We start from the raw sequence: 12,514 nt of genomic DNA on the forward strand, positions 1-12,514 counted from the left end.
AAGAGCCTGAACACATGGGCACTGGGAAAAATTTCCTGAACAGAACACCAGTGGCTTATGCTCTAAGATCAAGAATCAACAAATGGGCGGCTGGGGATTTAGCTCAGTGGTAGAGCACCTACCTAGGAAGCGCAAGGCCCTGGGTTCGGTCCCCAGCTCCGAAAAAAAAGAACCAAAAAAAAAAAAAAAAAAAAAAAAAGAATCAACAAATGGGACCTCATAAAACTGCAAAGCTTCTGTAAGGCAAAGGACACTGTCACTAGGACAAAACGACAACCAACAAATTGGGAAAAGATATTTACCAATCCTACATCCGATAGAGGGCTAATATGCAAAAAACTCAAGAAGTTAGATTTCAGAGAATCAAATAACCCTATTAAAAATGGGATATAGGGGGTTGGGGATTTAGCTCAGTGGTAGAGCGCTTGCCTAGGAAGCGCAAGGCCCTGGGTTCGGTCCCCAGCTCCGAAAAAAAGAACCAAAAAAAAAAGTGGGATATAGAGCTAAACAAATAATTCTCAGTTGAGGAATATCGAATAGCCGAGAAGCACCTAAAGAAATGTTCAACATCCTTAGTCATCAGGGAAATGCAAATCAAAACAACCCTGAGATTCCACCTCACACCAATCAGAATGGCTAAGATCAAAAACTCAGGTGACAGCAGTTGCTGGTGAGGATGTGGAGAAAGAGGAACACTCCTCCATTGTTGGTGGGATTGCAGACTGGTACAACCACTCTGGAAATCAGTCTGGAGGTTTCTCAGAAAATTGGACATAGTATTATCTGAGGATCCAGCTATAACTCTCCTGGGCATATACCCAAAAGATGCTCCAACATATAACAAAGACACATGCTCCACTATGTTCATAGCAGCCTTATTTATAATAGACAGAAGATGGAAAGAACCCAGATGCCCTTCAACAGAGGAATGGATACAGAAAATGTGGTATATCTACACAATGGAATACTACTCAGCTATCAAAAACAATGACTTCATAAAATTCATAGGCAAATGGATGGACCTAGAAAATATCATCCTGAGTGAGGTAACCCAATCACAAAAGAACACACATGATATGCACTCTCTAATAAGTGGATATTAGCCCAAAAGCATGGAATACCAAAGATACATACAATTTATAGACCATTTGAAGCTCAAGAAGAAAGACAAGTGTGGATGCTTCCGTATTTCTTATAAGGGGGAACAAAATATTCACAGGAGAAGAAAATACAAAGACAAAGTGTGGAGCAGAGACTGAAGGAATGGCCATCCAGAGACTGCTACACATGGGGATCATCAAACATGCAGTTACCATCACTATTGAGGATGCCAAGAAGTGCATGCCGACAGGAGCCTGACATAGCTGTCTCCTGAGAGGTTCTGCCAGAGCATGACAAATACAGAAGCGGATGCTGGCAGCAACCATTGGACTGAGAATGGGGTCCCGAATGGAGGAGTTAGAAAATGGACTGAGGTTGCTGAGGGAGTTTGTAACACCTTAGGAAGAACAACAATATCAACCAACCAGACCCCCCAGAGCTTCCAGGGATTAAACCACCAACCAAAGAGTACATGAATGGATCCATGGCTCCATCTGCATATGTAGCAGAGGATGATCTTGGTCCTGTGAAGGCTCAGATGCCCCAGTATAGAAGAATACCAGGGCAGGGAGGTGGGAGAGAGTGGGTGGGTGGATGGGTGGGTAGGTGAGCACCATCATGGAGGCAGGAGGTAGGGGGATACCATGGGGGGGGTTCTGGAGGGGAAACCAGGAAAGGAGATAATACTTGAAATGTAAATAAAGAAAATATCCAATAAAAGAAAAAAATAATAATACGAATAAAACCCAGTGAGTTCTCTAGCGAAGCGAGTCTCTTACAGGCATAGTACTGTCTTTCAGTGAACAAGGCATTGCTTTTGAGCCCAATAAGGCTGTAAGTTAGAGGCTGGAGAAGGCTCAGTGGTTTCCAGCACTTGCTGCCTTGTAAAGAAACTAGGTTCTCAGTATCCATACGACAGCCTGCAATGTTAACTCCAGCTCCAGGAGATCCATTGCCTTCTCTGACCTCTGCCGGGACTAGGCAGATGCTGGCAAAAGCATTCATACACGTAAAATTAAAAAAAAAAAGAATCTAAAAAAAAAAAAAACAAAAACAGAACAACAAAAAATAACTGAAGAGTTGTGGCAAAGAGTTGTGTGTTATTTTACTGCTTCACTACCAAGCACAACTCTTACTCTAATTCTTTAGCTCATCAATGAAAAATATAAAAATGAGTCAGTAGGGACGGAACCAAAGTCTAGAAGAACTATAAACTAGAAGCCGAAAAGTAAGTAAAAAACAAACAATATTAAATAGGAAGCACAATTGGACCTGCTGTCTCTATTTTGAACTAAAGACAAAAGGAGATGAATGAAGTCAGCAGTGAGTGAGGAGGGTGTGTCCACGGCCTCCATGTCCCAGTCACTGAGCACACGGTCCCTCAGGCGCGGTCCGCCTGCTGACATTGCTACACAACACTGACAGCTACAAAGTTCATCCTAGAGAACCACACACTTGAGTTCTAAAATAAAAATTTTAAATAAAATATTGTAACACTTTAAGTTTATGGTTTTTTGTTGGGCTAAATGCTGGGATACTGTGGTCCACTGTCTGTAGGCTGGACACACCTGCTACAGATCTTAAACTGATGATGAGGCCTGCCGAACAAACCAATCACACACCTCCCTGTAACTACAAAAGGTGATATATCTGCGCTGGTGACCTGGTCCAGCACGCAACAGCACTTGATGCCAAACCTGATGACCTAATTTTGATCCCTGGAATTCAACATGGCAGAAGTGACTGACAAGCTGTCCTCTGATCTCTCTGTGTTACTTGGCATGTGTGTGCACGTGCACACAACACTAAATGTTTAAAAGCTGTGTTTTTTGTTTTGAAATAAAGCAGGACATGTGTAGTAAAGTAAATATGTGCAGATGGTGGTGCACATCTTTAATCCCAGCACTCAGGAGGCAGAGGCAAGGGAATTCTTGTGAGTTTGAGGGCTGGGCTACAAATCAAGTTCCAGGACAGCCAGGGCTATTACACAGAGAAACACTTTTTAGAACTGTGCCCTGAGCCCCCAGCACCCCCCAAAAAGAAAAGCAGGTGGTATCTCTGACTCAGGATCTACCTAATACATCACTTTTCTTTCATTACCTGAGTGAAATATGGGGCAAAAGGGAAGAGAGAACAATTAAAAATTATTTTACAGTAAATGTCAAGTACTGAATTTTACCTGATTTGTGTTGCTTTAACAACAGCAGACTCATACATCTCCTTTTTAGTGGGCTGTACCCTGTATCTGAATAATAAGGGATCGATTGCATCTTTCTTCTTCCTAAAAAAGAGGGGACAGATCCAAATCAGTTAAACCTTTGAAAACATGAGGTCCTTAAAGCTTCATTTCTTCATACACTGTAGTAATAGAATCATTGCTTTTCTCTCTCCCTTTTGACACAGAATCTCTTATGTAGCTCCAGCTGGCCTTGAACTAGAAAGAGCAGCTTGCCTCTGCCTCCTACGTACAGGGATGAAAGTGTGCTCTACACTGCCAGATATAATACAGTCTTATGTGGTTTTAACTAAGGTTTTTTTATAAGTTACATAGCCTTCCCACATTGTATTAGACAAAACAGTGTAAGGCATAATTTAATCTTAGGTAGGCATTTTAATTATTCGTTCAGTAAAATTTCTCCTGGTGAATAAAATAGCTGGGAATAAATTAGTACTTAGCATCATTTAGGTTAGAATTTTTTTTTTTTTGAGACTGGGTTTCAGATATTCTGGGCTTGCTTTGAGTTCATTACATAGTTAAGGATGATACAGAACTCACTACATAGCCACGGGTACCTTATCCCTGGGTCCTCCTGCCTTCCCCTTCCCAGTGCAGCATTACAGGCATGTGCCACCCGTTTCTCTTCATGGGGAATTGAACACATCTTCATGCATGCCAGGTAAGTACTCTACCAAGTGAGTTACCCCTAGCTCTATGTCAGAAAAGTTTGATGTCTAAGGACCATAAAGGAAAGTGGACCCAGAGGGACATTGTCTGTAGTCCCAGGCTCAGGAAGCAGAGGTGGGAGGGTCAGAAAGCCAAAGTCAGCCTAAGGGACACAGAGTTGCAAGCTGGCCTGGGAATCTCAAAAAGAAAAGGGAAATATAAGGTTATTGGAATCACTTTTAAACTTTCTTCACAGTGGCAAGCCGGGCCTGGTGTTTGAGACCTGTATTCAGGAAGCTGAGGCATAAGATCAAGGCAACAAAAAGTAAAACGTATAGTCAATATATACTTTAAAAAAGGAAGTATAGGTCAGTGGTCGAGTACTTGTCTAGTTCAGACACACACACAAAAGGCAAATAAACTACACGGTTAATCCTCGTTCCAACTAACTTCTCACTAACCTTTAGGGTGTAATTATCCATTCACCATTCACTCAGCAGTGGAAAGCCAACAGTATGCTAGATACTATTTGTAATGACAAAAGCCAGCAGTTACTAAAACTGAAATAATGGACCAATGCAATCAAGCAAAAACAAACGAAACTCCCAAATCTTACATGGACAGTGATACTTGATAGATTGACTGATAGGCCTTCCAGGAAGTTTGTATTTAAAGAGGTGTGTGTGGTGGTAATGATGGGGGAATGAAGACCAACCCAGGAGTAAATCTCAGAAAAACTTCAGAGAAAGAAGAAATACTAAAGAACTCGAGGTGAAAGTGTGCACAAGAAGGCAGGGTCATGGGGCTGGGGATTTAGCTCAGTGGTAGAGCGCTTACCTAGGAAGCGCAAGGCCCTGGGTTCAGTCCCCAGCTCCGAAAAAAAGAACCAAAAAAAAAAAAAGAAGAAGAAGAAGCAGGGTCATGAGGAGAAAGAGGATTCATTTAGTCAGAGGTGGTGACAATAGAATTAATGGAGCTTTACTGTAGCCCTTACATTAAAAGCTTCCTTTGGGATAAAATCCTGACTGCATTCTTCCTAAGGAAGCATGATGACCAGTCAGAGACTAGAAACAGTTCCTATTCCAACTTACGTACCAAGTAGGAAGAATATACAACTGACTTCCATTTGTGTGACTTTCCTCTCTTGCTACTCCATGTCTAGGTCTACACAGAGGAGAAATTTCACTGAACTTAAGTATCTCAATCGTAGCTGCTGATCCACCACCAGCAAGGAACTGACAAGAACAGATCTGTTTCTATCTGTAAAGTGACATGCTAACGCCAAACATACTTCTCAGTGTTAAATCAGACAGTAAGCTGTGAATATTTTAGCCAAGGTTAACTATTAAGAATATAAGGATATCCAGAGCTTCAGTATACACACACTGTGCTTTGTGATGGGAAGGACCAACAGGGATTCTTTGAGAAATGTAGTTTAAAAATCATGTGCTTGGAACTGAGAAGACAGCTCAAGAGTCAAGAACACCGGCTGCCCTTCCAGAGGACCTGGCTTCAAATATCAGCATCCACATGGCAACTTACAGTTGTAGACAAAACACACATATGTAAGAAATAATTTCTGAAATAAAGCATTTGTGTATGTTTCAGGAGGTGAGGCAGGGAGAGAATGAGATCTGCTCTCTAACATCTTGATGACTGTTATTGATGACTGTTAACTAACAAAAACTCATCTATGAAGGAATATTGTTTGGATGATTAGTCTGCTAACCACATCCAGACTGATAAGTAAGCTAGTATGTTCTGAAGGAATGCAATTTTATATTTATGTGAACTGTAAGCCATACCTAGTTAAATATTTTCCTTTATAAGAAGTGCCATGCTCATGGTGACTCTTCACAGCAATAAAACCTTAACTAGGACAGAAGGTGGTACCAGGGTCTAGGGTATTGCTGTGATAGGCCTGACCATGCTTTTGTTTGGAGGAATGCACACTTTGGAATGTTGGATTAGAAAAGCAATTGAATGCTTTAATGGGGCTTAATGGGACTTACTGGCAGGAACATGGAAGACAGTGGTGGCTGTCAAGTGGGGTGACCTGACTATGGAGGCGAGGCTCAAGAGTTTCAGAGAGGAATTTCAGTATGTGGCCTAGATACTGTTGTTATGATATTTTAATGAAGAATATGGCTGCTTTCTGTCTTGGTCCCCAAAGTCTCCCTGAGGCTAAACTAAAGAGTTTTGGATCAACTATATTAGCAGAGGAAATCTCAAAACAGCCTAGTATGGATTATGTGGTTACCAGTATTCACTCTTACATATGTCTATAATGAAAAGGAGCAAGCCGAGAAAGAAAAAATACAAAATGTACATTTTGAGGAAAAAGGAGGCACCAGGAAGTGGAATAGAGCTGAGTCCAGTGTTCAAGGAGATAAACAGAGAAAAGCCTGATGTTTGACAGAATAAAGGACTGGTAAGCTCAGGAAAAACCCCACCTAACTGTTTCAATTTATGAAGGGAATGGAGAAAAAAAGCTCTCAGCTAGTGTGCTGGCTGCAACCTTTTACCTTAGCACTCAAAAAGCAGAGACAGGCAGATCTTGGAGTTTGGGGCCAGGGTGGTCTATATATAGTTTTTGGATAGCTAAGTTTTAGGCAGTGAGAGAAACCATTGAAAACAGAAAGCTAGGCAGGTGGTGGTGGTGAATGCCTTTAATCCCAGTACTTGGTTGCAGACAGGTAGGCAGATCTCCCTGAGTTCAAGGCCAGCCTGGACTACAGCTTGAGTTCTAGAACAGCTAAGGCTACACAGAAAGACCCATTTCTCTAGAAAAAAACAAAACCAAAATAAAACAACAACAAAGCCCCAGAAAGCTGCAGAACTTGACAGCTTTAGTCATGGGGTTCTGGCTTTAGAGTCAAGAATAGAAGAAATGGGGTTATGGAATCTTCCCCACAGCTAAGGAAAGCCACCGAAGCCAGGCGTGTGTGGCTTTGGAGGTCTGCATGGAGGCCGGGAGAAGCCATTGTGTGAAGCTGTAAAGGGGAAACCTGGATGCCTTGGAGACCTCAAAATATTGGGGATGCCAGAGTCCTGGGGTACCTACTGAGGAAAGCTGCTAACAGAAAGTAGAACAGGCAAAGAGAAAAGTGTGTTACAGTTAACAGCTGAAAGGACTTGGCGATCTGAAGTGTGTTTCAGACATCAGACATGGAGATGCAGTTTGTAGGTTTCCCTGCTGGTTTCAGTCTTGCTTTGGCCCAGTACTTCCTCACTGTGTTCCCTTCCCTCCCTTTTGGCACCACAATGCATATCCTATGCCATTATATTTTGGAAGTGTGTGATCTGCTTTTTCATTTTGATTTTACAGGGGACTACAGTTAAGAGATTGTTTGAATTTCAGAAGCCTTTGAACTTTTAAACTGCTATAGATTACCAGGACTTTTGAAGTTGGACTAGATACATTTGGCATTATAACATGGCTATGCACATATAGGGGCCTGGGAGTAGAAAGTGGTGATTGGTGGTGGTACAGCTGCCATGGAGGACAGCTGAAACTAAATATAGTAGGTGGAGAGCTAGTTCACTGGGCAAGGTGCTTGCCCAACACAAAACCTGCATTTGACCCCAACCCCCATGCAACAGAGGACTACACTTGGAATCCCAGTGCTGGGGAGGCAAGACAGGGCAAGCCTCCAGGGTATTCTGCCCAGCCAGCCCAGTGAACTCCAGGTCCTAATGAGAGAACCTGTCTCAAAAAATTAGATGGATGCCTATGAGTGGAGTGGAGCTTAAGACTGTCCTCTGGCCTACAAATATCATAAGAACATGTATCTGGATGCACATACATGTACACCATGTATACCTACAAAATAAAAACAATTAAGAACAAAACACACCCTTATGTGATCTAGCACTCAAACTCCTTCATATTTGCCCAAATGTGCACAAAGCTTACACCAACACGGAAGCCTGCCATATATGTATGTTCACAGCAGTTTTTATTTGAAATTGCCAACACACAGAAGCAACAGACATGTCCTTCATCCAGCACTCAAGAGGCAGAGGCAGGTGCATCTATGTGAGTTCCAGGCCAGCCAGGACTATTACACAGAGAAACCCTGTCTCAAAGCAAACAAGCAAGCTTGTCCTTCAGTAGGTGAGTGGAACCGGCATATAAGGAGTAGAACACTAGGCTGGTGCGATGAGATCTCCAGGACCTGACCACCTGAGCTCCATACCCAGAACACAGGGTGAAGAAAAAACTGGCTCCCACATATCCTATGACCGCCATAGGCAGGCTGTAGCACACATGCTATTTTGTTTGGTCTTGGTTTTTTGGAGACACTGTCTGACTATTTAGCCCAAAGGCATGTGCACTGTCAGACCCAGCAAGGGGGATGGACTGCTCTTAAGCAGCTAATTAGAGAGTTAATTAGGTTTACATTTTGAAAATTCTAACATGTTGTTGAAATAGATAATTTAAGGACAGCACACCACAGTGTGACAAGAAAAGGAAATGCAGGAAAGAGAATTTGTATTTCATTAGATGATCACCAATCTGATAGCTAACATACAAACTACTCACCCATGTTGAAAAGAACTGCTTTGTGTTTCTGAGTCGTCACTGTCACTGATGACAATAGTCTCTCCGTCAACACTGCTCATGTGTCCATTAGCAAAACCATTTTGATGTAATGGAGGGAGGACTTCCAAGATTCTACACTGCAGCCTGAAACAAAGAATCACAAAATGCAAGGCACCTCAGAAGAGTACTGTGTCTAGTTCTAACAGGATCTAAAAGAGACATCCTACTAGCAATATAACCCAAATGCATTCATAAACTACACAGGTCTATATTCTGAAGACTATGGCTAAGTAAATAATTCAATTAGAGAAAATCTGACATCTAATTTTTAAGTACAGTGGATGGGATTCTTGAGCTGTTTCGGTGCCTGGCAGCATGCACTGGGCCAGCCCAGGGCTGCACAGGGTGACAAAGCAGCACAGTCTCCTGCTACGCTTCCAGAGGAGAAGGAGGCAGGAGTGAGTCAGCAGGGCTGCAGGGGCAGGTTTGCCCTTCATGTTGGCAAGTATAATCCGATTAGCTTCTCCCCATAACATACTTAACAAAAAGGCAGGGAAATGGTAAACTCACTTTCTTGCTGGGGTACCTTACTCTACCCGGAAGAGAACTCTGAGATCTCTGGGCTCTGGTCCTGTAGCCCCCTTCCCGCTGTTCTCAGGTAGGCCTTCAGCTTCAGACTGACAACTGCACCCTCAGCCTCCTGATTCTGCCTTCAGATATGGACCACAACGCTACACTCCCAGCCCCTGGTAACCCACTTGTCAGATTGCCAAGTGTGAGAACTATGCTTTCGGAACCTAGGGAGCCAGTTCTCTTACATATTCTTTCCTCTCCAACCATCCACAAATACATTTTCTATCAGGAGAACTGTGATCAATACATTATTTATCTTATTAAATCTAGTGAGGCTAAATTGTCTCTTAGGAATTGCATTTGAGACAATTTCAATATGCATATGAGGCTAGCCTCAAACTTTTGACTCTCCTGCTTTAGTCTCTGAAGTACTAGGGCCACATGCAATGTGCCACCAAAACAGTCAGTAATTACACTCTTAAGTGATGCAGTGATGTCACATGCCTTTAACCCCAGCACTTGGGAGGCAGAGGCAGGCAGATCTCCGTGAGTTTACAGCCAGCTTGGTAAACATTGTTTACCAAGACAGCCAGGGCTACATAGAGAAGCTCTATATGTCTGTGAGTGTGTGTATGTGTGTGTGTGCGAGCGCATGTGTTTGTATCAGTATTCACAGGACTATTCATTTGACAGCTCTTCTCCTAGGAGTAATGATAATTATATCATTACATGTATATCTATAGTGCACAGACACCATGCACAGCCTTGTTCATTGAATGAGATAGCACAGTCTCTAACATGGGCCCACCTCTCTCCTCAGAGAACAGGGAAACCGCTCATTGCTAGAAATGTATGTTTATTCTTACTGAGACTACCCTCGATTGCCTGACAACTACAGAGGGACCGGATGAGGTCCCACCAGCCCTGGCTCTTGCTTCTTCTGTTGCTATGTTTCTACATGTCTGCTTTCCCTTTTTTTTCCATTTTATGTGTATGCGTGTTTTGCCTACATTTCTGTCTATGTACCATGTTTTATACATACACACACACACATATATATATATAATTTTATACACACACACATACACACACACTCATGAGTAACAGTTCACACTGTTCTTACAGACCTGAGTTCAGTTCCCAGCACTGACTTCAGTTGGCTTAAAGATGCCTCAACCTGAAGCTTCAGTGGAATCCAATACCTCTGGCCTCTGCTGAAACGTGAATTCATGTACACAAACTCACATGCACATATGTAATTTATTTATTTATTTATTTATTTATTTTTTTTCGGAGCTGGGGACCGAACCCAGGGCCTTGCGCTTCCTAGGTAAGCGCTCTACCACTGAGCTAAATCCCCAGCCATATGTAATTTATAATAATAAATATAAATATAAATAAATCTTTGTAAAGGGCTGGAGAGGTAGCTCAGCAGTTGAGAGTGCTTACTGCTCTTGTAGAGGACCTGATTTCAATCCCAGCACCCACATCAGCATGCTCACAGCTGCCTGTAATTCCTGCTCCAAGGACATCCAACACCTCTGGCTTCCTCGGGTGTCTAGCTCATGTGCACACACCCACACACAGATATGCACACCGTGCCATCTCAATATCTAAGAGCACCGCTGCTCCTGCAGAGGATGGGGGTTCAGTTCCCTGGTCCACATTTCGGCTTGTAACATCAGTTGCAGGGATCTAATGCATATAGTGCCCATGTGCACTTACGGCAATCACACATAAACATAAGTCTTAAAAGACTGAAGAACAGTCTTCATTCTAGAAAACCCGAGATAGAATAAATACATGAAGAGTTTTTACAACTGAAAGAAAAACAACGAAATGTTTAAAAATTAGTAGGTCTGAGTAGACACTTCTCTAAAGAAGATAAAAATGGCGAAGAGTCAATCAAAAAGATGCTTGGCTCATTTGCAAAGCACAGAATCAAAATCACAGCAAGTAGTAGACCATTTCCATTAAGGTGGCATTTATCTCAAAAGCAAAATTTATCATTAAACAAGTTCTGGGAAGGCTGTAGAGAAATAAGAACTGATGCAAAGATGTAGAGAGAATATTTTATATCTGTATGGATGTGGCACCTGCCAATAATCATTCGGACGGCCTACAGCTTAGGCAGGAAATAGGAAATGGGACAATGGGGTTGGGGATTTAGCTCAGTGGTAGAGCGCTTGCCTAGCAAGCACAAGGCCCTGGGTTCGGTCCCCAGCTCCGGGGGAAAAAAAAAGAAAAAAAGAAAAAAGGAAATGGGACACCTGGGGAAGTGCCAGGCTTGGGAGATTCACCCAGGAAGATGTGACAAAATGGGCCCATGGTACCAGAGAACAGGTAACCAGCCATGCAGCAATGAAGATTAGAGTAAATGGGTTATAAGTTTTGATCTAGTCAGAGAAGAACCTAGCTATATGGCCAAGGTATCTGTAAATATATTTTTGAGTCTAAGTCTTATTTCTGGGAGCATGGGGCTGTGAGGAAGAACCAGGACCAAACTTTTACAGCAGACGTTATAAAAAACAGCATTTCCATTTCCCCACAAAGTCAAACACAAAACTGTCATAAAGCTATCAACTCCACTTAAAAATTGAAAAAAGAATTTAAATATTTGAACACCAGTGTTTCCAGTAGACAAAACATAAAACCAACCAAAAAGTCCACTGACAGCTAGATAAACAAAATATGGCTATATAAACACAACAGAATATCCTGACATAAAAAGAATGACATTCTAATACATTCTAAATATGAATGGACCCTGGAAACAGTGTGATAAGCTGCAAAAGGACAAACACTTGAACCTGCTCACATGAAGTATATAAAACAAACAAGTCATAGACAGAAAGTAGAATCAAGGTTACCAAGGGAGGGAGAAGGGCAGAATGGGAAGTGATTGCCTAACGAGTACAGAGTTTCTGTTTGGAATGATGAAAATGTTCTGGAAATAGTGGTGATAGTTATACAACACTGTGACCACCACTGAATTTCACAATTAAAATGATTAAAATGGCAAAGTGGGTTTTTTGTCTTTTTTTTTTTTTCTTGGTTCTTTTTTTCCGGAGCTGGGGACCGAACCCAGGGCCTTGTGCTTGCTAGGCAAGCGCTCTACCACTGAGCTAAATCCCCAACCCCGCGTGGGTTTTTTTTTTTTTTTAACACAAAACATAAACCTATATTTTTGTCCTAATAGAGAAGCCTGGGAGAAATTCAATGAGCACACCCACATTGCCAGCAAATGGAAGTGTCTAAATGTTTGCAGGCTGACTTTCACACTGGCCGACAGAGGTAAAGCAAAGTTTCTAAAGAGGAAAAACTGCAAGAAGTCATCTCAAAACTTTTTGGGTAGTGGTACAGTATACTGACAAGATCTGGAATTTAGAGACATGAAAGCAATAAAATAC

At 42.1% G+C, this 12,514-nt stretch overlaps 1 protein-coding gene across 12 annotated transcripts in view; it reads right to left on the bottom strand.

Moving 5' to 3' along the window:
* Baz1a (bromodomain adjacent to zinc finger domain, 1A) overlaps positions 1-12,514 on the bottom strand; it is a 122,801-nt gene that overhangs the window by 47,550 nt on the left and 62,737 nt on the right. For all 12 annotated transcript variants that reach the window (XM_063261906.1, XM_039112223.2, XM_063261908.1 and 9 more), the window contains 2 exons: positions 8,532-8,675; positions 3,281-3,382 (listed from right to left, as the gene is read on the bottom strand). In XM_063261906.1, coding sequence (XP_063117976.1) covers positions 3,281-3,382; positions 8,532-8,675 — 246 coding nt within the window. The remainder of the gene's footprint in view (positions 1-3,280; positions 3,383-8,531; positions 8,676-12,514) is intronic.

The sequence above is a fragment of the Rattus norvegicus genome, chromosome 6, assembly GCF_036323735.1.
Source record: "Rattus norvegicus strain BN/NHsdMcwi chromosome 6, GRCr8, whole genome shotgun sequence".
NCBI classification, from domain to species: domain Eukaryota; kingdom Metazoa; phylum Chordata; class Mammalia; order Rodentia; family Muridae; genus Rattus; species Rattus norvegicus.